This window comes from Diadema setosum, chromosome 3 (assembly GCF_964275005.1).
Source record: "Diadema setosum chromosome 3, eeDiaSeto1, whole genome shotgun sequence".
NCBI classification, from domain to species: domain Eukaryota; kingdom Metazoa; phylum Echinodermata; class Echinoidea; order Diadematoida; family Diadematidae; genus Diadema; species Diadema setosum.
In genome coordinates this window covers 28436107-28462444 of record NC_092687.1, presented here as the reverse complement: position 1 = coordinate 28462444, position 26338 = coordinate 28436107, and the positions used below count along the sequence as shown (strand labels likewise).

At 38.4% G+C, this 26338-nt stretch overlaps 1 protein-coding gene across 1 annotated transcript in view; it reads right to left on the bottom strand.

The window, feature by feature from the left end:
- Positions 1–25606, bottom strand: part of LOC140246753 (uncharacterized) — a 33728-nt gene extending 8122 nt beyond the window's left edge. Inside the window, exons 1-8 of the mRNA XM_072326091.1 lie at positions 25527–25606; positions 23380–23738; positions 15698–16039; positions 11536–11661; positions 11117–11185; positions 7868–9417; positions 6377–6541; positions 4738–4920 (exon numbers count right to left, since the gene is read on the bottom strand). Coding sequence (XP_072182192.1) covers positions 4738–4920; positions 6377–6541; positions 7868–9417; positions 11117–11185; positions 11536–11661; positions 15698–16039; positions 23380–23738; positions 25527–25606 — 2874 coding nt within the window. The remainder of the gene's footprint in view (positions 1–4737; positions 4921–6376; positions 6542–7867; positions 9418–11116; positions 11186–11535; positions 11662–15697; positions 16040–23379; positions 23739–25526) is intronic.
- Positions 25607–26338: the final 732 nt, after the last annotated feature.

Here is a 26338-nt window from a genome sequence, read left to right as displayed (position 1 = left end):
CATCAGAGACATCGAGCATTTACAAACAGTAAATGAAGATTCAATGGAAATTTTGGAGCAATCTAAAAAAAGAAATGAAAAAGACAAGGAGGACATGGATGTCTCAAGAGTGTGTTTTGTCTCTAGTTTTATTCATATTGCATACTAATGTTTTGTTTGAAAAGATTTTATTTTCTGCATTTCATATTTTCTTTCAGAATAACAAAAATAACAAAGGCAGGTTCAATTACACAAATACAATTCTGAAAATTATTGACATATTACATAGTAAGTCATATTTTGTATGTAAAGACAAATGAAACGTTAAATAACATACAAAATGTTTATATGGCCAATAATGACTTAATTCACAGTACAATATATAATATACACATATGATGCAGAGGGCCGCCGTTATAAGCCGTGCTTGAACAGACGGACAGCCAGAGTTAAATTACCATTTTTTATTGTAGTACTTGAACACTAATACAGATGGGCCATGTTAAAGTGCGCGTAAATCCAGTTTTATACAATTACTTGGTAAACAGGAGTGGTGCCTGTGAGTGCGTGTGCAGGTGATGAAGCGCGAAAGTGTTGATGGTCAGCACTTCTAAGAAAATGATTGGATATGTTATAATATGGGCGAAGGGTCAAGCAGCAAAGTAAAAGAAAAGGAAAAGGGGGTGGACCAAATATTGCCTTGTTGTTGAGTATAAGAGGTACATGTTTAATGATTACTGTACCGTATGATATTGTGCCAAGAAATATTTCTTTGTATTTGCCTTAAAGGAATAGAGAGATGTGCACTGTTTTATGTGGAGAGGGAGTGAATTCCAAATATCAGGCCCGTTATGCCGAATTGATTTTTGAGCTAATAGGAGTTTAGGGTTATTCAAATGGAAATCATTACGATGGCGCGTGGGGTAAGCATGGACATCCCTGTTAAGGGAAAATGCTTTGTGGAAGAGTGGGAGTAGATTTTGCGTGTATTTGAACATAAATATTGCTGTTTGAAATTTGTGTATATCGTCAACTTTAAGAACTTTTAGTCTAAGGAATAATGGATCAGTATGTTCTAGATAATGTGAGTTGGTACATATTCTTATTGCCTTTTTCTGTAAAAGAAAAATAACATTTACTTTGGTTTTATTACAGTTTCCCCAGACAACATTACAATAATTAATGTACGGTAAGATTAATGCATTGTATAACATAATGAGTACTTTTTCCGTTACAAAATATTTTAATCTCCGAAGTATTCCAATGGCTTTGGATATTAATGTGGTTATATTGTCAATGTGGTTATTCCAATTTAAGTTGGAGTCAAGGGTTACCCCTAAGAACTTGGTTGATTTTTTTCCAATAATGGGTATACCATCAATAATAATGTTATTAGGCATTATCGGTTGCAAATGTGAAGTATTGAAGTTTATAAAACACGTTTTATCTATATTTAGTGATAATTTATTGCATTTAAACCATGTAGAAATTTTTGCAAGCTCAGAATTAAGTATATCAACTAGTGTGTTTAAACAGTTGTGAGAGTAGAAGACACTGGTATCGTCCGCGAATAATACATAGGTGAGAAGGGTTGAGGAATTTATGATATCGTTGATATATATAAGAAAAAGTAGAGGTCCTAAAATGGATCCCTGTGGTACACCGCAAGTAATATATGACTTAAGCGAGGTACTTGAATGAAATGCTACGTATTGCTGACGTTGGGATAAATAATCTCGGAACCAGGAAAAAACTATTCCTCTTATGCCATAATTATGTAGCTTTTTTAATAAAATTCCATGGTCTATTGTATCAAAGGCCTTGCTCAGATCCATAAAAACTCCTATCACGTGCTGTTTGTTCGCAATAGAATCGATAATTTTGTCACAAGTTTGAATGATTGCAAAATCTGTAGAAAAACCTTTGCGAAAGCCAAATTGGTTAGGATTTAAAATGTGGTTATCAACCAGAAACTTATACAAACGTTCATGTGCAATCTTTTCAAGGATTTTGGAAATGACGGGCAATAATGAAATTGGACGATGATTCTTAATTTGGGACGCATCATCTTTTTTTGTGAATAGGGATTACTTTCGCAATCTTTAAAGAATTTGGGAAGATCCCAGTAGATAATGATAAGTTACACATATGTACTATGGGGGTTACTAAAAAATGTATTATTTGTTTTAGTAAATGCATACTTAATCCATCGTGGCCACAAGATCTACTCGACTTAAAAGATCGAACAATATTCAGTATTTCATTTTCATTCGTGGGAGTAAAGAATAAAGAATTATTATTACTTTCTGGAAGGTAATCTGTAAAATTTTCAGCGTTTGGAAGTATTGTTGAGGCGAGATTGAGGCCTATGTTGGTAAAGAACTTATTAAAACAATTTGCAATGATTTCAGGGTCGTTAATATCTTGGTCATTTTCGGAAATAACGATCGGGAGTTCTTTCTTTTTATTCTTAATGAGGTCATTGATAGTTCGCCATAGTTTGGATTTACTGTCCTTATTTGATTCTAGTATGTCTGAATAATATCGCTTTCGAGATGCCCGGATTAATGTGGTTAATGTATTTCGATATGTTCTGTATTTTGCTTTGTTCTGTGGTGTTGGTTTACGTAAGGACATTTTATATAAGCGATTACGGGTGAGTATAGAACGCATTAGCCCTTTGGTAATCCATGGTTGTTTTGTTTTTGCGCGATTGTTCTTATTAACTAAGGGAATACGATTATTATAATAATAAAGAAATTTATGCAAAAACATTTCGTAAGATAAATTCGCGTCATTGACCGAAGTCACATCTTGCCATTGTTCGCGTGATAAATCAGATATTAATGAATTAATATTTTCGTGAGATTCTTTTCTTCGCGTTCTATAGCATTTTTGTTTTGGTTGAACGTTTCCAATCTGCTCGTGAATGGTAAATATTGGAAGATGATCAGATATATCTGAATAAAGTATGCCATTAGTATAGTTTTTATCAATAATGTTAGAGAAGATGTTGTCGATTAAAGTCTCAGTTGACGTGGTGTTACAGATTCTCGTAGGCTTATTAATGTGAGGATAAAGACTACTTAATGATAATGTGTTATGAAATCTAGAAGAATTATGGTTTGTCGTATTTAGTAAATCAATATTGTAATCCCCCATTAAGAACAAACTTTTATTTTCATGAATAATTGTATTTGAAAAAATTTCAATGCTGTCTAGAAATAAATCTATTTCGTTATTTGGTGATCTATAGATAATACCTATAATAATATTTTTAGTTTTATCATTTATAATTTCGACGAATAAACTTTCAACACCATTAATGGATAAGTCAGGTCGGAGTTTGTAACGAAGTTGATTATGTATATACAAGGCTACTCCACGTCCTCTTCCAGTCCTTCTATCTGCACGAATCATATCATAATTTTGAATACTAAACATATTTGGGGAGACATAATGCAACCAAGTTTCAGAAATTCCTATTACGGAAAAGGCAAAATGGTGAAGAGAGTTTAAGAGCGTTTCGATTGATTCAAAGTTCTTATTCAAGCTTCGTGAATTGATATGAATGAGGCTGAAGTATTTATCTATGGAAAAACTGATTGTCTATGGAAAAACTGATTGTCAGTCCAGTTGTAGCACTGTTTCTTTCTGGATTTTTTTTTTTTTAATATGCTGATGACAGAGCAATTGTCGGTCTCATTAATTGTGATTATAAAGAGGAATATATGAACTCAATGGAAACGTTTATGGAAAAGTGTGACGAAAACTGTCTCAGACTGGATGAAAGTAAGACAAAAGACATGGTCACGTAGTCATTAGGCTTGTGTTTGTGTGTGCCTGTTTGTATGTGTTCGTGTACGTCTATGTGTTCAAAGAGAGAATGTGCATGCAGGCACCCCCTTTCAAAGTGAACATGCTTCTCCTGCATTGTTATGATGATATGGAATTTTAGACTACTGGTAAACGTGAAGCTATAATGAGCAGAAAATGGGGTGAGGGCGGATAAGATGATACTAATAAAAAAAAAAATGCAAATGATAATTGAATTTAAAATCACAGGATGGTGATTGGTTCCCCCTTCCCCTCAAAAAAAGTTCAAATCAAGGGGGGGGGGGGGGTTCTTTTGTTTTGTTTTGTTTGTTTGTTTGTTTGTTTGTTTGTTTTATTTTTGGGGTGTGTAGATAAACAGGGGTACAGGATTCACTGGTATCAACATTTGGAAAGCAATGCTCCTAAAAAAAAGTGTCATCTCGGCTAGAAAATTCAAATGAAAAATAATAAAAAACAACTTTAGAAAATTGCATTTGTGTTGTGAATTAGGAATGTTTTATCTCGTTCTCACTGTGAGTCTAGCTGGATTCTTTATTTAACTCCTAATGGTTGCTTCCAGTCACCATCTCCACCCCTGTTCCTCAAGTCTGTTTCAAAGCTCTGTTGTTATTGCCATGTAAGTTCATGCTCACCTCACGTTCATTGTTCACTTGTATATATCTGTTTCCGGCTTTGAATTTGTCTTTGTCCTTGTCCGTGTGCCTGTCCCTTGTGTTTGCATGATATATTCATCTATGATACATTCGTCAATTACTGCATCATAGTTTATGGCTCGTTCACCTCAAGTTTCTTTTTTTCGAAAGGTGTGCAACCAGCATGTTTCAAGTGATCGCAATGTTACCTGAGCTTACCTTTATACTATTGCTTGTGAAAAATAAGTCATTCAACTGAGATGAATTGAACTAGTTAAAGACGGCATACCTGACATGAGGATGCAAAGTCGGCAACTGTTGAGTAAAACGTGTCGGACATGCAGTGCCCTGTCAGACTAAAGCGCGAAAGCTCTGGCATAGTACACACCCATCTCGCCAGGTTTTTTCCCATCAAGGACTTTTCCTGATAATCGCCATTCAAGCTGTCAAAAGACATATTCAGTTCTGTAATCTGTAGTTGAAAACAATAACCAGAACAAATTAACATAAACATCACATTAACAAAGTTCATATCACGTGAATGTAAGTAAAATTATTTAATAAACAAAGGTGGACAAAACAAAGACAATGTTGAAGCATTGAACTAGTCTTGAAACAGATTTTGATAAAACAGGATTTACTTTCTCCCTTCCTAAATCCCAAAGTTGTGCACATTACATAAAGGCTGGGATCGTCGTTTAATTAAAGAAGCTCATGGCGTGCGACTTAAGTTAAGAAAGTATTCATTTTCTGCGGAATCTATATGGTGACCAATTGAGACCCTGCACCTCAAAACAAACAAAAAGTCGCCAGACATGAATTTTTAGTTAAGACCATATTCTGAAAGAGCAGACTTTAAGCTTTAAAATTATGTATAACTCAAATCAAATGGACTCTCCTAACCTATCTAAATATTGGAAAGAAAGCACAAACTCAGGAAAAGTGTGAACTGAGAAAAGACACTCTGAAGTACAGTGTCTATTCAAGCGCTTAATCTTTACCAAACCGTGCTTGCTGTGCGATGAATGGGACAAAAAATAGGAAGTAAACCACCAGAGTAACAACAATGAATGGATTATCAGATTAAACTGAAATTAAGCATGCCTCATTAACACATTCTGTCCATAGTTAATGCCAACTTTCAAAGCAGTAGCACTATCCTTTCAAAAGTTATTAGAGTTGAAAGTGAAGAGTGTGGACAAGGTTTTTCAGAAATGAAAAAGGGATTCTAAAGACACACCTAATCACACTATTCTACCAAAAATGTTCGAGATTTAGCAAACTGCTAAAAAACACACTTTCCTGCCCGTTTTATGATACCAAATTTTAGCATAATGTAAAAGAAGACCCGCTCTTTCAAAAAATTTTTAAAGAAGTCAAGTTCGGCTAGGTTGACCCATTTCACTTATTTTCAGTCCTCACGCAAAATCAGTGTGTGCGACTTTATGTTCGTTTTGAGGTCCACGGTCACAATTTGACAAACTTTGGTTAAAAATAAAGAACCCCCCCCCCCCCCCCAGTTTTTAGATGAGGAAGAGGGTAAGTAAAAAACAAATCAGCTTTCCTTTTTCTGTGAGATTGATTTTGTTTTAATTAGGTATCTTGTTTTGTCATCATTATGCGTATTCTTGCGCTAAACCACTCGCACGTTGCCAATGGTTCACCGTTTCCTGTTGCTGGCATTCACTAATTGCTATTCGAATCAATGACTCGCCAGAACTAGGCCATTTATCCCACCACCTTTAATTTCATTTCCAATTTGAAAAAAAAAAAAATATGTCACTATGTATGTAGGCCTAAATATTTGTTATCTCCATTATGATATATGCGAATACAAGATATAAGATAATTATTATTGTGTCATGTGCCTTTAAAACTTGCATACCATAACTTATAGGCGATGTGGAGCTGTTGTCATAAGGTCTTACCTTACAGGATATCAAAGTCTCTGCGGCAATGACCCTGTAGAAGTTGGAATGAAATTTCGGGCTTTGTAGTTCTACTTTGTGCAGTTTACTGCTGGAGTGCATGACCTCCGCCAGGTCACCTGAAACATTTCTTCCGCAGGTCACTTTATTGATAAATAAGGATTGCTAATGAGACAAACATGAAGAGAAAACAATGAAAGTTAATTAAAGGAGTGTGAAGAAAATGTAATCACTTGCACCTTAGTTTAGATGAGGAAGAGAAGAATTAAAAGAAAAAAAAATGAATATACAAACAAGAGGAATGAAGTGGTGTTCTAAATATTTTGTATTACTCTATTTCTGCTTGCTTGAACAAGACCTTCGTGACTTAATCTGTGCAACTCCCAGGTTTTTTTTTTTTTTTTTCAATGCACTCAAATACAAATCTCTAAAAATAAAAATAAAATAGTACCAATAAAAAAATGGCAATTAAATACATATATTCAATATCATATATTAATAGCATAGCTGGCAAACAAAATACACCTTTAACTCTTTATGTGCCACGTTCGCACGTCCGACTCAGTCGACGGCGTGCCAACTTCGCATATTCTGCTCAACAAACAAAGCCGCCAAAACCGATCGATAAATCGGCTAATCACTGCTAATCCCGCGGCACAATGAAAGCGTATCTCGTGCTTTTGTTTCTCTCATATACGGCTTGCATTCTATATGGTGATTGACTATCAAGCCGTGTTCCCAACTAGATTTGCTCGTACATTCTAAGTTACTGTCACGGTTTTACGTGCAAAAGCCATGCCTTTACAGTAATGTAGCAAGTGGTCATTTAAAAGAAAATTGAAGATATATTCGTCATATAATTTATATCTAAATAAAGCTTGGCATTCCTCTTTAACTTTGCCTGCTATTATGCCCATCTTAACAGAAATCTGTAGAAATTATACACATTGGAAAAACAAAATTCCTTCTCAAAGCATGACTACCTTCCTGTCTCAGAATAACGTGGCACACAGGGGGTTTCTACCGTGGCACATAAAGAGTTAAGTCTGGTGCCAAAACATTGTGGAGTAATGACATCTCTTTGTATGACATGTTATGGTATAGAGATTCGAATTATACTTCCGGGATATACTGAGCTGTCTACCACATGGACATGCTGCTTTTCATCGGATATATGAGACACAGTTAGTTACAACAAGAGGGATGGCAGTTTTGAGTCAGCTTAATGATCACTTGATGGAACTGCTACATTGTAATGATACAAAAGCGGTTTAAAGCATAAAGTAATTTATATCAGGTTGCTGCAGTTCTTTATCTCAAACTAACCTCTCGAATCAGCGTCAAAATTTCAAAGGATGTAAATATGCAGTTTCGATTTGGCAACTTCGTATTCTCATGAGAAATGAGATGAAAATGATCCAATGAAATAAAAAAAAAACAACTAAGACAGACTTTCAGCTTTATTCTTCATAACCGACATGTATGACTCACCACTTGATTGTAGTGGCATAGGAACACAACGCCTGACTTTGTGTGTTCTGACATATTAGGTAATAACCTGTATTCTTCCCATTGCTCTCCAATTGCTCTGGTGGCCTCCTCAGTATGACATTCAAATGCAACGTCCACGCAAAAATACTGGTCACTTTTTTTCATCAAGCTATTGATAATATCAAGGCCAAGTTCTTTCTCGAACGCTACGGCAAAGTAGAACAGGAAGCGGAATTCTTCATATTCACGGAGAAGTTGACTTTTTACCTTGTAATACTTGGGGCGATCATTGGCGAATAAATGTCCAAGATGAAAACATGCTACGTATTCTTGGAACAATTTGTGAGGGAACGAAACTGTTGACACAACGTAGGAAGAGGTGTCAGAGTCGCGTCGAAGCCTCCTGTTCATGATATGTTTTTCTATAGTCAAAACCCCAACTCTGCAGCACACTTCCATGGCATCCTGACAACTCTCAAATGGTTTTTCGGAAAATGAAAGCTTCTTTTCCAACAAACCATTCAGTGCTGTTTCACTAATGACTTCAATTGCGCTACTAGCTTCTTTTATGTGTTCAGCAACGTCCAGATGCTGTGAATTTTCACAAAATTTGGATGCGTAGTGTTCTTTGAGAAAAGTTATCGTTTCTCCAAAAATCTCCGAAAAGGTTTGTAGTTTGGGCATTTTTTCCCTTTTTTCAACACTGATGTCGTTCCACATGAGGCAAAGCATTGCACAGTAAATTGGAAACGGGGCCATGTTATACCGGATAAAATCATTTTCTTCAATGAAACTGAGCAAGGTGTCAGCAAGAGTGTCCATCTCTCTGATTTGGAAATATCTTTTTATATAAGTTCTCAAATTCTCCTCGTTAAATCCTTCCACACTTATAAAAGTGTATGCTTCGGCAAGATTCTTGTTCAACCTGAACTCATCTGTTCTCCATGGCCTGGATGTAACAATAACCTTGCATGACTCATATTGCTCTAATCCGAGAATGCGAATGATCTCACTTGTGCTTTTTCCTCCTATGTTCCCGTTGAACTCGTCAAAACCATCAAACACAAGAATAACTTTACTGAGATGTCTTGAAATGTAGTCGTCTATTTTGTTTGCTGTAGCCGTATTCGAGTGGGGGAGATATCTTTCCACAATACTACCGATTGTTTTATCGACTTTTACATCTCGAAGAGGAATTACAATCACCATATCCAGATCCTGGAAAATCCTACCCTGGCACCAGTCCCACGCGATTTTTGAGCAAAGTGTTGTCTTACCAACACCTCCATCACCTTGGATCAGAAGGCGCTTTGAAAGATTCCCTCTGTCAGCATTTTTCAAAAGGTCATCGTATGCTATGTGTGTTTTGCGCATGTTACTTTGATCTATCAGACTCAAATTCGTATAAATTTCATCCAAGTCAGCTCGTTCCATAAAATTAAGTGGATCCAAAACGACCTTGCGCCGTGTTTTACTGTAATACGCCTTCAAATCATCCTTGCATTGCTGTACTTCTTCTTCCGTGAGAGACGGATGACTTGGTAATGATCCTTGGAAGTGGAAACAAAAAGAATCAGCATTAATGATCTTATATATACATATACGTGTAATTACATACAAAATTGTTCGGGTCGTTCAGAATTTCCTAAAATGGCATGATTGGAAATTAAAACAAAGTTTCGGAAGACACATATTTTGGTTTATGGTTTTACTGATAAAACAAGGTTTAAAAATGAACAACTATTGAAATGACGATACTGCTTTGAAAGTTGGCGTTAATCGTGGAGAGAATGTGTCAATAGAACATGACTAATTTCAGATTAATCTGATAATCATTTCATTCTTGTTACCCCGGTGATTTACATCCTATGTGACCGTGCACCACAAAACGAACAAAAAGTCGCACACACTGATTTTGTGTGAGGATTGAATATAGGTGAAAAGGGTCAACCGAGCCGATGTTGACTTTTTCATATTGTCTGAAAGAGCAAGTCTTCCTCTACATTATGCTAAAATTTGGGATCATAAAACGGGCAGGAAAGTGTGCTTTTTAGCCGTTTTTCTGGAACATTATTTGGCAGAATAGTGTGAATAAGTGTGTCTTCAAAGTCCCGTTTTCATTTCTTAAAAACCTTGTACACATTCTTCACTTTCAAGTCCTATAACTTTTGAAGGGATAACACTACTGCTTTGAAAGTTGGCATTAATTAAGGACAGAATGTCTTAATAAGACACGATCAATTTCAATTTAATTTGATAATTCCTTCATTGTTGTTACTCCGGTGGTTTACATCCTCTTTTTTCCATTCATCGCACAGCCAGCACGGCTTGGTAGAGATTAAGCGCTTGAATAGACACTGTACTTCAGAGCCTCTTTTCTCAGTTCACACTTTTCCTGAGTGTGTGCCTTCTTCCCAGTATTTAGATAGGTCAAATTGGTTTGAATTATACATCATTCTAAAGCTAAAAGTCTGCTCTTTTAGAATATGCTCTTAACTAAAATTTCATGTCCGGCGACTTTTTGTTTGTTTTGTGGTGCAGGGTCACCTATGTTTTGTTCATCTCATCGCACAGCTAGCACGGTTTGATAAAGATTAATAGCTTATTTTCTCAGTGCACATTTTTCCAGTTTGTGTAATTTTTCTCCTGTATTGACACTGGTTACGGGAGTCCATGTCAATTGAGTTATTTTAAGCTTACAGTATGCTCTTTCAGAATATGCTATTAGCAAAAAATAAATAAATAAATAAATAAATAAATAAATACACTCTATGTCTGGCAACTTTTTGTTGGTTTTGTGATGCAGGGTCACCTTTATCTATTGTCCACAGACCTTGATAGACCAATACTTTAGCTTGGTTCTGCCAGTAATGAAAACTTCTCAGGCCTGGGATTGAAAAAAAAAAGTCTAAAATGGGTCTGTAATGGGGAATGAAAGCACAACATTAATGGATTTATCCACGTTATTTCTATACCAAAGATGATTTGATTATAACCGAAATGCACTACCAGACTACCAGCGACTACGGACAAAGATAAACGCAAAGGAATTCTCAATTTTTCATTGAAGACCTGCCACACTTTCTGCTTCATCTTATTTGAATTTAATCATAAAAAGTCATGAATTAACAAAACTTTTGGTGATTAAAGTAGACTATGTCTGGTGTTCAATAAATTTCCTGTTTTTTATCTCTCTCTCTCCCTCCCACTCTTTTATCAAAACTAAAATTGTAAAAAAAAGTCCCATACGTATCATCAATAAATCCACGTCAGACTGCTGAGTTTTGAACAGTCCCCGGCGAGTATACCAGCCCCTTCCTGTGAAGTGTAAGACCATGAGCAACGACAAGATTATGAAAAGAAATTGCACACACGTAAGCAAGCACATACAAGCTCGCACACATACACGCTCACGCACACATACGCACAGACACACGCACACACATATATATTGTATGTATACATTGAAACAAGAAAGTTTTCGCTGTATATAATAATTATGGTAAGCATTTAAATTTTCCTACTGTACACATAAAATTACTAGTAGCTGGGGGAAATATGATTTTGCAATGCTTATTATTCTTGATATGTATTCAATGAAAGTGGATTGAGTGTTATTCACTCTAATCTGACGAACAGTTGTTATCAATCAAATGAAATGTTCACACCTTTTCGTAGGAAGGCCGGAGGGTGCCTTCGCAAAAATATTCCGACAAGGAGAATTAGGAAGACTACGGCTGCAACAGGCACTCCAATAGCTAGTCCAATGATGAGACTCAAATTATTACTATTCCCTGAAGTTTGAAGGATAAATAATTGAGACATCTTGTTATTATTTTCTAATGTGTTTAGAATACATCAATCTTATACATAAAAGGTATTGATGGTTTATGTTAAAACGTCTATATCTATGTGTGGTCCCAAACAAGTATTCGATTATAAGAGTACGGCCTAATACTGTAAGATACGATGCTCATTTCAACATATTGTTTTGCACAGCAAGAAGTGTTTGGGGTAACAAACTGTACTTTTCCCTGTCCTGTGTCCAGATAAAGAGAGTTCATTTTTTTTTTTGGGGGGGGGGTTAATATTAATAAAAGAACATCTGTTTTTGTGTGTGTGGGGGGCAGAAACGTTAGATTTTAGTTAGTTGTCTGTTCACATAAGTACTCCTGAATCACAACATCAACAAGACGTGAATTTTCAGTTGATCCTATTAAGCCAAAGGGGGTGGGGCAATTGTACCCCCAACTTATTTTAATATGTCACTCATTTGCTCTTTATGTTAACTCAATCAAATGTGGTGACTTTTCCTGATATCTTATTTCGGACATTTTGATGCACAATTAACTTTTTTTTTTTTCTGATATCGTTTATTGCAGTAAACTGGCAACCATGTCAGTCTTATTATGCGTCTTTTTTTCTGATACAATATCAATTAAAAATATATTAGTAGATACAATAGTGGACTAATAGTGGATACAATTGGTGTTTCTTGGCTTTCATTTCCTGAAGAAGCAAAATGTGAAGTAATTATGGTTGTGAATGGTCCTGAAATGGTTTCAAAGTTATTTCCTTTGTATTTTAAAACAGTACATATAATAGAGATAATTAAAATGAAGTAGTATTTCCCCAAGTTTTCCCATTTATTTTGTGTCATTTGTAGTCTTTCACACAAGTTATGCCTAAAGTATCTTTTTTATATCATATTGTCAACCTGCAAATTCAACATTACATACGATATCATGTAAATATGAAGTGTTATAGCTATACATGCACCTATCACAATCAATTCATCAAAGATCTAATAGTAGTGGTGGGCTATACAGGAGGTAAAAAGGGGTCATGTTTCGAAATCCTTAGGGTCCCTGCTTATTTGAAGCAGCTTATCATACTGAGTATTTTGACACCTTTCATTAAAAAATCGGTTGAAAAATGAGATGGAGTCGGCCAAAAGACTGATTGGGGGGGGGGGGGGGCGCAAAATTACTGTCGCGCGTCGGTCAAAATATAGTGAAAAAATAATAAATTCACTATCCAAAGGAGTATGAAGATGATTTAAGTGTCCAGATATATGTTTTTGAGGTCAAGAAATTGATTGCAAATGTCAAAAATCCTTGATATGCTATAGAAAGCTTTCAAATTCTCAAATTTTGCTTTTTGTGGTGGGGGGAGGGGGGTAGGCCTAAGTTTCAGCCCATTTGGGCTAAGTTTCAGCACATATGCACTTTGCCATCTTGCAAATTTTTGTAGTCACAGGCTTATGTGATGATAATTAAGATATAAACAACAGTAGATATAAGAAGGGTATGTTATGCTCTTTCAAGCAATTCAAATTTTGAAAATAAAAAATCTGTTAAAAACACTGCTTTCGCAACTGCAACAGTTACACTAGGACACCACATACCGGCATAAAAGATTACTATATTTAAGTTCCATTTGCAGAATGTGCTTGCCATAATGATGTGATTATTCTCCTCTCTACTCAATAGAGTGATTGGAACAGGGCATCAACAAAGTTATTGTGTGGTAATTGTCAAGCCCAAATATCATGGTACACTTTCGAGGTCTCATGGTCCCATGCTGTTGCGTGGTATAATTTGAAGGACACTTACAGTCTGTATGTCATGTCGCTTTGGGTATCTCCAACATAACCCATCATCAGGATCACAACACTTTATAAGATATTCTACTACAAGTGTATGTGCCTTTTCCATTGGCATTTTGGCATATGCTGAGGTACCACTGTCTGACATTATTAACATCCCAAATAAGGGCACAAGGTCCATTGACCGCAATATCTGGTTCAGTAGCGCCACTTGAAACTTTCAACTTTGAAGGTGCTGGTTGAACCTCAGTGATGTTCAGAATCAGTTGCATACATGTACAACTGCATATCCTTTTCCATGGGCATGTCCGGCAATGCACTGATTGTGGCAGACTCTCCAAAGTATTGTACGAATGAGAGTCAGACGATTTTCAGGTCTGTTACTGAAATCTGGTTAAGGTTGTAGAAGTGAGATTGTGCTTGGAAATGAGAAGTGTGCCTTCTGTATGACACTCCAATCTGAATACATGAGCAGAGTCGGATCTTGCTGCCAGCTTGTCAAACTTTGCAAGATCTCTCTCCCAATCCAAATTGTTAGTTTATAGACCTTCAAGCTCCTCATCATGTAAGGTATCGAGAGATGTTGCATGCGGTGTAAGATCAAACTGTGCCCCAAATCTACATTCGCCACCTTGTTGCAGTGCAACACAGACACAGCATTTGTACGGCACAGTACCGTACATACAGCGTACATGTAGGAGATGTTTCTCAACATCTAATGTTGGTTCTTCTGGTTGAAATAACTAGAATGTCACATGAAGCCCTGAGAGAGTATTCACTTTCTGAGCTGCTAGATCTCTGTGAAGTTGTGGAAAAAAACTTGAACAGGTTCTACTTGAGTTGCCTTCTCCATGTTGAGAAACAGCACTTGGCATACATTGTAGGAAAACCAAGTCCACAGAATTCGGTTACTGCAACAGATTCTTCAGTGTGGAGATTCTTTGAAACAAAATCTGTCACCAGCTTCTGAAAGCCTGTGTAGTTGTTCAACCGACAACCTTGTGATGTTCTGCCTATTTTCTAGGGCATGCGATAGAGGATGAAGACGGAAAGATAGTTCACTGCTGAAACTCTGCTGAAGTTAACAACAAGGGATGTCCACTCTCCCTTTGAGATTATCAGGGAAAGTAATGTTTAATTATTTTCTTTACAACTTGTTATCATAATCTGCAGTCTACACATTTGAGATGGGTAATTTATGAACAGAAAATACAATGTAACTTAGAGTCTACCCCACCAGCAACCCCCCCCCCCCCAAAAAAAAGAGAAACAATGAGTGCTTTCTGTACCAAATTAGGGTTTTAAAACACATTTGCAATCAGTTTCTTGACCTAAATTCTACTGTTGTTTATATCTTCAGTTTCATCAAGTTTATAAATCTGTGACAATTGGAAGATGACAAAGTGCACGTTGGGTGACTGGAATACCGGAAATGGGCCACAACTTAGCCCTATGCCCCCCCCCCCAAAAAAAAAAAAAAAAATCAATCTCATTTTTCAACCGATTGTTTAACGAAAGGTGACAAAATGCTCAGTACGATAAGCCGCTTCAAATAAGCAGGGGCCCTAAGAATTTTGAAACATCACCCATTTATAGCCCACCACTACTAATAGTGTGTTTTCTTGTATTGTATTGAATGTAACGCCCACGTGACGAACTTGAGAAGTTTCAACTATAAAGAAAATTATATTGAGAAATTTCAACTATAAAGACAATTATAAAAAATGACTTTGTGGCAAATATGAGAATAATTGGACTACACACTTTGGATAAAGAAATTATGCCGAAAAATATATATTTTTTTTTAGCATATTCTTATATTTTTCTATATTTTTTTCGGTGTAATAGCCCCCTCCGGGATGACCTTAGAAAGGGTCAAAGATGAGGTTATGTAGAGTTTGAGTTGCTATACCGATGTGCCAAATATGACCGTGATACATCAAACAAGAACAAAGCTATTTGGGGGGTACATGTTCTTTTAACACATGATGTACAAACTTTCACATCGCAGCAGTAGCACTATCCTTTCAAAAGTTATCAGAATTGAATGTGAAGAGTGTGTTTCAGAAAATAATTAGGAAAAACTCAAAATTGATTATGTTGACTTGTTATGTAATTTTTTATCTCTTAATGTCCTCATGTGCGACTTTGTGTTGTTGTTGTTTTTGATGCACAGTCACATATCGTATATCATTCTGAAGCCTAACAACGTTTCACGAAACCTGATATGGGTAGAACAGCGACGTCTTTGGTCGACGTTCCATTCACTGAGTCTCCGACAGCTAAGCACGTGAAGGTATGTTGTGTTCCACGTTCTGCTGGAATAGTTATTGTTTCGAGCCTTTCGTACGTTTCGTCAGATAGTGTTGTCTGTTGTGAGACCACGGGATTTAGCCTCCTTCCTGCCTCGTCTGTCCATAACATGGATATATTAGGCTTGAATCCACTCACGACACACGTAAGGTTCAAGGAAGGAGTGTCGACGGGAGTTTGGTATGTACAGAGGCTTTGACTTGCAAGACCCTCATTGACGCATTCCTCGATTACATGGCTTGATGCGATCGCTACAGGAATTAAAAAAAAAATTGTATTAAAAATACAACAATATAAGAAAAACGGTGCAATCACTTGGCCCAAAGAAGTCCGCAGGAGTGGACGAAAGCTAGCCAGCAAGTCAGTAAAGGTTGGTAGAAGGCTAAAACTCCCTTTGTACGATCTCCCCAAGTGACGAAAGTTTTCAAGTGCCTTTGGTGATTAATGAGTAAGGACTAGAATTGAGATACAGCAAGAAAAAAATTGGTGAAAGAGCTGGATATCGTTTTTTCAACAAAAGAATCTAGACCGTGCGAAAGAAAACAAGGAACTTAATAATTGTAAAATTACACAGTTTAACGTAGACACCCCAAATAGAAAAAGAAAAGTGAAGAAAAAAGACTCTGGAACGTTTCACTCGGTATAGCGTTGTCCCTCAGTACCTCGACTAGAGAACCTTATTGATACTTTATCAAACATGGATTCAGCCACAGCCGGACTATTGTAGTATGGTTTGGATGAATGGTCATGCTTCCCATCTTGCAAACCTTTAAACATTGCAAAACAGGTGTCTCCGCTTAATCCTGGGAGTTGACGGCCGTTTCAATAGAGAAGCTCTGTATAGTACCACCGATGTCGAACCATTGAAAAAATCGCGGGAGATTCAGGCCTTGACAATCATCTTTAAATAATTAATTTAATTTAATTTAATTTTTATTTTACTTTAATTATTACTCCATAACCTCACCCCTGATGCATTGTCTTCCAGGATTCGGCTTAGATCTCAGTCTTATTACAATCTCCGAACGATTACACCACTATTGTTCTTCCAAAACCACGATCCAATTTTCTTACAGAAAGGGCGCATTATATTTAGCTTCTAAGCTCTTTAATGATTTCCTTATAAGTGTTTGGACAATTAATGATTTTCAATTATTTATACTATGAAAAATAAAGAAAAGACTTGTATGATTGCAACAACTTATATTCAACTTATATCCAAGTGTTCACATTCAAATATTTCCTAACAGAACAGGTCCGTCAATTTATTTTAACTCCAACCCCCCGTCTCGTTAAAAAATCATCTGTCGTTTCGAAACGTCTTAATCTGTTTGCACCGTGATGTTATGATTGTCAGTTTCTCAAACATTCGTGTATTTTTGTATACTGATTCATGTCCTCAGTTCTCATTTTGATTTCTTTTGTCCATTGTATATACTTTTTTGGTACACTTTGAATGTTATTCTTTGTGAATTTTTTGGCAATCGTTTGTAATGATTTCATCGTGTTTTATTCTATTCATTGTATGATTTCTTTGTTTGTTATCATGTCACGGCCTTGGTGAGAAATAGCTTTTTGACTGATAGCAAACTCTTTACAGTGGTTGAATATATAAACTCAAGCTGATTCATAATCATGGCAGACGCGCGATTGTTTGTATACATGTCACAGGGCGGTGAGTTGGCTTAATAGTCGGTAGCGCGCCTGCCTCACGATCCTAAGTACCCGGGTTCGAATCCTAGTCTGGACTGAGCGAGATTGTGTGTAAACGTACTGTCCCCTCTAGCAAAAGGCAAAACACTTTGTCCTCGGATAGGACATAAAATGGAGGTCCCGTGTATGAGTTAGTCACAGCTCATGCAAGTAAATGATCCCGTTCCATTCTTTCATCGGAAAGGGAAGGGTGTTTAACCCGGTGAAGTGGTCCCACCTCACATCCAACTGGACCCCACATGGAAGACCAGCTTAGCATAGCTGAATATGGGTTATCCAGCCATCTTCTGAACAACAACAACAACAACAAAAATAGAAGAAAATGCCATGTTGAAGATTTTTTCTTCGTTATAAAAGCCTGTCAAAATCATACTCTGCTTCGCAGTTCCCAACTTGGTACAGGGCGCGTGTGCTGGTGAAATCAGTTGTTATAACGCCTTAAATATATTTTTATTGATTTTATTACTATTATTATTATTACAAGCCAGTCCTATTATAAATATAATCATGTTTATTTTCTCCCTTTCACGGCCTCAGAAATTAGTCTAGAATTCATCTACTCATTATTGATGGTGTTAGTATGTGGGCATCGCATTCCATTTGCGTAGCGTCTAACGTGCAGTACCGGTCGTTGCATATAGGCCGTGTCACACCAGCCTTGCGTGCGACTTGCAAAGAATAATTTTGACTACCCGGAGGTCCCCGTAGATGATCCGCACATGACAGTAACTAACATGTATCTCAAAAGTAGTCGCCCGGAGGTGCGCACGCATATTTTTTTACCCGCAACCGTGTGGTTTAGACCCTGTCACACCTTTCCGGGCACGCTACTCGGGCTTGTTACGTGTAGGGATTTTCTAGCATACCGGACATTCCTGAGGGCGGAAAACTGCCCCCCCCCCCCCCCCCCCCACGGAAAAAAAGCAGTCACTGACATTTTTATGAATGTTTACTTTTTTGCAGAAATGAATAGTTTACCCAATGCTCTCCAATGTTAATAGGTCAGTTTTGCAAAGAAAAAAATAAAAGTGACCAAAAATGCAATTTTTCACTTTTGCAAAAAGCAGTAACTGCATCCAGTTGATTCAACTTTGCAAGTTTCCCCACGGAAGAAAGCAGTAACTAACAAAGCCCACGGAAGAAAGCAGTAACTAACAATTTAGTCTAATCATTCAGACTCTGTATAGTCCTTCCTGTATATTTTTTTTCCCTAATACCATTTACTTTTTTTCTACTGATTTTTTTTTAAACAATATAAACAGCAGTTTCTTCCATAATTTAGGGGAGTAGATATAAAAAGATTGTTTCACCAGTAACTTGACTCTGCCCACAGAGAATCATATGACAAGTTGTAGAAAGAGCTTCTTTCTGGAGACTAGCAAACCTGGCAGACTCAGCGCGATCAGAGTGCAGAAAACGCGTGCAGCTAGCTGCATGCGCATAAATTCTGCAGCATACAGTATACAAATAGTGAATGGTCACGAGTGCAATGGTACGAGATTTCGCACGAGGTGAAAGATAGAGGCGCTCTATTCAACGAGGCGAAGCCGAGTTGAATAGTGCGCCTCATCTTTCACCGAGTGCGAAATCTCGTACCATTGCACGAGTAAAGACCATACACTATTTGATTTATACATCGTCCAAGTAGATCTTTTTGGTCTAAGTAGGCCTAGAAGTCTATATATGTATGAAAAATATAGCCATGCTTACATGTGGATCCACTGCGATTCTCTTTCTGGCTTGTGCAATCAGTGTAGATACAGGTCACAGCTATACTAGCGCTCATACACGTACACTAGCACTACGTAGGCCTACATGCATGTACCGCACACGTACCTGTGCTAGCTGCATGCGATCCTCAATATGCAACACACAGTACACGCAGTACCGTACAATTTCTCGAACCGTGGAATAGAACGAAAAAATCGAACCAAGTTGCACGCAAAAATAGAACCAAAATTGCACGGCGCGTTGAATGGAGTACTTATTTAATATCACGTCACCAACAATCCTCCAATCAAATTACAAGGATCTACTTGGACGTTGTATAATAACTAGCTAAACACTGCATCACATCACAGTCATCACTTGCACAGTATTGCAGGTCTGGTACAGTCTGAGTGATCATAAATGCCAGTGCTAACCATGCTGTCACACAGTTTCTGCGGTCCAGGCATGCCTGTAAATCTATTATGAATTGCAGAGGAAAAGTCATGGTAGCCATGGCTTTGGCCAGAACCAGAAAATCTAGGTGAGCTGAAAATATATTGAAGGGAGATGAACACTAGTATTAATGTACTAACGTTAGTCTAACGTTAGATGTAGGCCCTAAAGTTAGGTCTACCGCGTACCAGATCTAACGTTACAGAGTAGATCTATTGTTAACTGTTTAGTGTTAGACAAAATGTCAGTAGGTCTAATCTAACGTAATAGATCTAGGTCTAACGTTAGCACTAACATTGGGCATAGATCTGTAGTCTAGCTTAAGTGTAACGTCAGAGTTCGACTAGGATCTATTAAGACGAAGAGACTTGATACTTTATTGTCTAGTCCAGGGTCATGTGTCAGGGGCCAGGCCGGGCACTTCAAAGTTCAATTAGGGTATCTTATTGTTACACAGAATGCCATTCAATCGACAAGACCTAGTCTAGGTCTAGCGTTAGGTCCTAGATCTTATAGATCTACTAAAACCAGAAAGTAGAAGAACTTTATAAGCTGGTGGTGGTAACAATTCTCCTCATATGGTCATGTGACATGTGCAGTTACTGCTTTTTTTCCATGGGGAAAACAGCAGACTCCTGGCCGTCTGCAGTTACTGCTTTTTTCCGTAGGAAAACTGCCCAGAATCAAGGGTGAGTCACCGCAGTAACTACATTTTCCTAAATAACATTTAAAAAATAATGGAAACATAATTTTTTCCTAGGTATTGTTAGACAACTAGGTATGGTGCATAATCATACCACAAAATTATTTTTGAATGTTTCTGTGTTTTTAGAGAATCTGCAAAAACCACAAAATCGCATTTATCTCAGCTCAGCAGCTATGCAGTTACTGCTTTCTTCCGTGGGGGGGGGGGGGGGGGCAGTGCGAGTCAGCGCATGTGTCTTACGTGCTGGACGCGTTATACTTGCGAGTATACTATGTGACCTTTGTACCAGTCGCGAGGGGACTGACAACTCAGTGAAGGAATTCCTCTAATGGAATGGCTGAAATCTCACAGAATTTCATTATCTTTGCTGCATACGGGACTGCGAAGTACCTGCGTGGGAACTGCCTGGGAAGTACTGCCCCTAAGGTTCTCCTACTGGCGTTCTGCGTGGACCTCTACGGGCATTCCCGCGACTCACCCGGAAAAAGTTTCGGTCATGCTCAAAACTTGGCTGCGGTTAAATCGGACTTGCGTGAGCACCTCCGGGCAACTACGCGCTAGATACTGTCAGGTGCGGACCAACTGCGGAGAGCTCCGGGGAGTAAATTTGTTTCCCCGCAAGTCAAGCCGCAGAAGTTCCCCCGTACGGTATGACAAGGCATGAATGAAAATTGCAAACATTCTTGTTCGCCCGCTGAAAATCTTCTACGTGCTGGAAACTACCTCCTCGCCACAAGCCCGCGTAGTTTGCCTGGAATGTAGTGACACGGCCTTTAAGGCCATGTCACACCTTTCCTGGCAAGCCTTGCGTGTGACTCGCGAAGAACAATTTTTTACTACCCGGAGGTCCCCGCAAATGACCCGCACATGACATTACCTAGCACGTATCTCACCCTAGTTACCCGGAAGTGCGCACGCAAGTCCTTTTTCCCCGCAGCCGAGTTTTGGCCCTGTCACATCTTCCGGGCAATTTACGCAAACTCGATTCGTGTGGGGATTTTCGAGCAAGCAGGACAATTTTTGCAGGCGGACAAGGATATGGGCGGGTTTCGCATGCGTCTTAGCAGCTGGACCCATGCTAACTACGTTCTACTTACGTCAATTCCGTTTGACCTGTGTGTAGACGCATGGGTGGCGAGTGAGGGCGCCGCTGACAACTCGACGAAGGAATTCCTCAGGAGGAATTTGATATGGCAGGTGTCCCACAGAATGTCATGCAGATGACACGCGCTTCCGGCGCAAAAGCATAGATCCACAGGCAACTTACGTACTTCAAGGAGGTCAACTGCCTGTGACTTGCGGCAGCTACGGTCCTCCTACTGGTGTTCTGCATGGACCTCTGCTGGCAATCCCCGCGACTCACCAGGAAAAATCTGGTAGATCGGACTTGCGTGCGCATCTCCAGGCAACTGCGAGCGAGATTAGCGATATGTAATGTCAGGTGCGGGCCAACTGCTGGGATGTCCAGGAAGCATTTTTTTTTTTTTTTTTTTGTTAATCAAACCGCAATGCTTTGACATGGTGTGACAAGGCCTTGAGCATGCTCAAAATTCGTTCCGGGTGAGTCGCGGGGGTTTGCCCGCAAAGGTACATGTAGAACGGCAGTAGGAGACACTTAGCGGCATCACCTCGCAGGCAACTCAAACGAGGGTACTTCGCAGCTATAACGTAGGTACTTTGCAGCCCCCATATGTCGCTCGTAACTGAAACGGATCAGTTTCGAAGCTCTCACGAAGGTCACACGGAGTACGCGCAAGTAGCAGGTAAGTAACACGCGTCTGGCAGGTAAAGACGCAAGTACGCCAACATGCTTGTCTGTTCGTAGAAAATTTTCCTGCGTGCTGGAAAATTCCTACTCGCAGCAAACCCGCGTAGCTTTCACGGAAAAGATATGAAAGGGCCTTGATTATAATAATCCGCTTCGGAGTTTCCCTTTGTGCATGGACAGGAAAAGGTCATTCGTACCAACAAGCATATTGGCTTATAAATTCACCGGGATAAGCAGCTGTGATGATTATTCATGTAATCCTAACCGTCGCCATACGTCAAGATCTTTAGTGCCACTTACGTACTTCCGGGTTACAAAAAGTGTGGGGGCCCAAAGTTATGACACCTTATGTATTCCTTTGTATGGTGCACAAAAAGTGTGGGGGCCCGAGTCCCCACGGCCCCCACGGCTGCGCCGGCCATGAACTGTACCTTCCAGGGAACAATGGGACATTATACTGAATCTTCGAATGCTAAAGGGATAAACCGATGATATATAACATCACACTGCATGTTCACCATTGCTACGAATAGCATTAAGTGTTTCAGTAATATTTCCAACTATAGAGATATCCCATCCAATCCATCCTTAAGTAATGACAGTGGTCCATACACGTTTCCAACACACTCCCACGCAAGAGCTCGATCTACGCCTTCAAGCTTTTAAATAAAATGTTACAGTTTCGGTGGAGATGTTGCCTCAGGTTTCCAACGTTTTACTGACGATGATTTTTCAAGATAATGAAAGCTTCTTATTAAACTAATATAGTTTTAAGAGGAATTCGAAGTTTATTACTTTGATGAAAAATGATTTTAAAATGGCTGAGATATCCAAGCAATCATAATAAAAGGTGGGACCGACCTTTTGTTAAGATTGCTTGGAATTACTTCGCTTTGGGTATCTCAGTCAATTCGAAACTAATTTTCAAAAAATAAAATTTTGAATTCATCTTTGAATCGTGTGCCCTTGATATTTCCCGCAGTGGTTTCTAAATACTCGCAAAATGTAAGACCTAAATCCTCACCTCACTCAATACTGTATCACCCCTTTAATGGGAGCATAGCATAACTAAACTGAAAGGCGCAACTTAGTCACACCCTTCGTCAGCACTTTCGCGATCTATTTATACCTTACACCATTATGGTATTTTCGTTTTGGTTTCAACAAACATATTAATTCACAGTTATTTTCTTTTGCAGACAATTCCAGACCTGTAAATGTATCTTGAAAGAAATACTCACAGTTTACCGTCATAAGGGTGGAATTTTCAAAAACTTCCAAATTGCTCAACGCTACTTGGCAAAGGTAGAGACCCTCATCTGCGACCTCCAAGTCGATGACGGCGAGGCTGAAGTTCGTGTCGATGTCGAATCGTTCCTCAAGGCTCTCGAAGTTCTTATTGACGAATCCAGCCTTGGTCTCCTGTTGACCTTCGGTGGATTCCTTCACCCAGTAAACAGCAAAAGGCTCCCCCTGGAAGTCGCACGGTAGTAGTATGTCTTGTCCTTTCCATCCTTGGACATTGGGGGCAGTACCGACCACTGAGGCTATACAACAACAAACCGAAAACGTCTGCAAGTGCCATGCATATACTGTGATCCTGCATCATGAAAACCAACACAAAGTCAAATCTTTCGATTTTACGCGTGAGGACTCAACAATTGTGAAATGGGGCAACCTAGTCAGTCTTGTGGGTTTTTTTTTTTTTGTTCAAATATTTTCTGAAGAGTTGTTCTTCATGTACATTGTTCTTAAGTTTGGATCATAAATGCATGGAACAGTGCGTTTTTAGTAATTTTTTTCTAAAAACATCTTTTTGTAGAAAAAGTTTCATTAGGTATGTCTTAATAGGTCCCCATGGGCCTTTTCAATCCTTTAACAAAAACCCTTTAACACACTTCTAACTTTTAACTTTTAACTGATAACTTTTGAAAGGATAAAGCTACTGCTGTGACGGCTGGTATTAGTCAATGTTAGAATGTGCTTATAAAGCCCGCTGAATTTCAATTTATTCTGACAATCATTTCATTTTTATTTTCATGTGATTTTCAATTTGTTGCTTTGTTTGTTAGTAAAGATTAAATGCTGGAATACAGCTTTTACTCCTGAACCGCTTTTCTCAGTTCACACTTTTCCAAAGTGTGAGTTTTCTTTCCGATATCTAGATAGATTGAGAAATCCCATTTGAATTGAGCGATACATCATTTTAAAGGCACAGATTTACCTTTTGCACATGGAATAAAAACCCAGAATTTGTGCTTTAAAAGAGTTCCAAAATGTGAGTTTGGGATAGAAACAACCACTGTTAAATCTTGAACCAGTATAATCAATGTTGAGTGTTATTAAATTCACAAAATGAGAGCAATAGTAACGTTAATAAACAGTGCTACCAGACTAACCTGTCTACAGTTATGATTTAGTGAAAAAAACAATATTGACATTTCTTTATATTTTAGGCTTTATTGCGAAAATGTGTATGTCAGGGCGTTTTGTGATGCAACAGACCCACACGTATGCATCAACTATAATGATATCTTGAATATTTATTAAATCACTGTCCCCAAAGGTAAAAGGACCCTTACATCCTAAAGTGTGCTCTATCGGAAACTATTCTTAACTTAGATTCATTCTTCGGCGCTTTTTTATTTTTGGTTTTGTGACTCATGGTCACAAATAAAAGTGTCATCTCTTGGTGCCACCTCGTGCTACCTTAATGATTGCATGGTGCCAACAGACTATTTGAGGCGCCATTTTGTCCAACATTAATGAGAAAAAAAAAGGTTTTCAAAGTTTTTTTTTTTCTTTCTCCGTGTTAAGTGTTTGATATTTGTCAATTTTGCCTACTACAAATCACAAATGTATGCTGATGAGCGATAGTATTTCATACATTCTCGAATCTTAAAGGGACTGGGGAGGAGTGTTGGAACCCAAAATGCAAAAGTACTATTTCATGAAGTGAAACAGGCAAAAACAAGGGCCAATGCCTATGAAAGGACTAAGCAATGAAAAAGAATCGATGAAAAATACGGCATTATGAAGATATCTATGATTTTGTGAAGAGCGTTACATGTAACGCTTGTCAAAATCACAGGGGGTCGGCTTAGAGGCTCTCCGTTCAAGTGTTGTTTTTGCCTCCCTCTTTTGTCCGATTTTCGCACAGCGTTGATTTGTTGCCTTCTCCTCGGCGAAAAGCAAGCCCAAGAATTATAGATAGAGTGTACAGCTGTACGCGCGCCAGCTGTACACATCGCCGCGATCGCGAGGCGAAACCCGGGTGCCTGTTCACTGGCTAGCGAGCGTTATCGGTGCATTTCCCGGCATCCGGCCGGCAGCTAGCTAGCACGGGTCCGCTCGAACTCTGCTGGCTGCGTATTATAGGCCTACTTACCGACCGTACCACTCCATCCACGCAACAATGGAGCCGCAGGAGGAGAGCGAGAGATCTGTCTCGAAGAAGAGGAAGACCATGAAAACCAGTGACAGAGTATGGAGATGGCGACAGAAAAATAAAATGAAGTCAATCCCAATTCCCCTCAAGACACTAAGGGGCTGAACGACAGAGATGTCATTTCACTTCTGCTGGATCGGTAATAAATTTGTGAAACTCGGAAGACTTCATTCAGTTCAGTGTGAGTAACAGTTAACTTCAGTTAGGACCTACAATGTTATTGTTAGTGTAACATTGCTGATAGAGATGTCACTTAGAGGATCTACACACACTAGACTGGTCTATACTATTGTTATGAGTATATAGGCCTAGATTAGTAGTTTTGTTAGGTGTCCTATGCCACACCCTAACATGTATTATCACAATTTGCCTGAGATAATACTCACATGTGAAGAAAGGCTACATGCAGATTCACAAAGCCAAACAATGGTGTACCGGTATTCAGAATGCGATTGAGGTAGTAGTATGGTAGGTATCCTAGACCAATGTTCTACCACTCCTAGTCTGAGGCCCTTTTTCTCTGCCAATATAGACACTCTATTAGATAACTGGATTTTTTTTTTTTTTTTTTTTTGCGTAATGACATATCCCAAATTTGGCTCAACAGTTCTCCTTTTTGAAATGTGCTTCTGGCAATTGCACAAAATCGCTGTTCACATTAAGAAATGGCACGCTAAAGTGTTTTGCATGTAAATACGCGAATTCCTATTTTACCATATTCTGGATTATGTTGCCCTATTCTGCCTTCATGT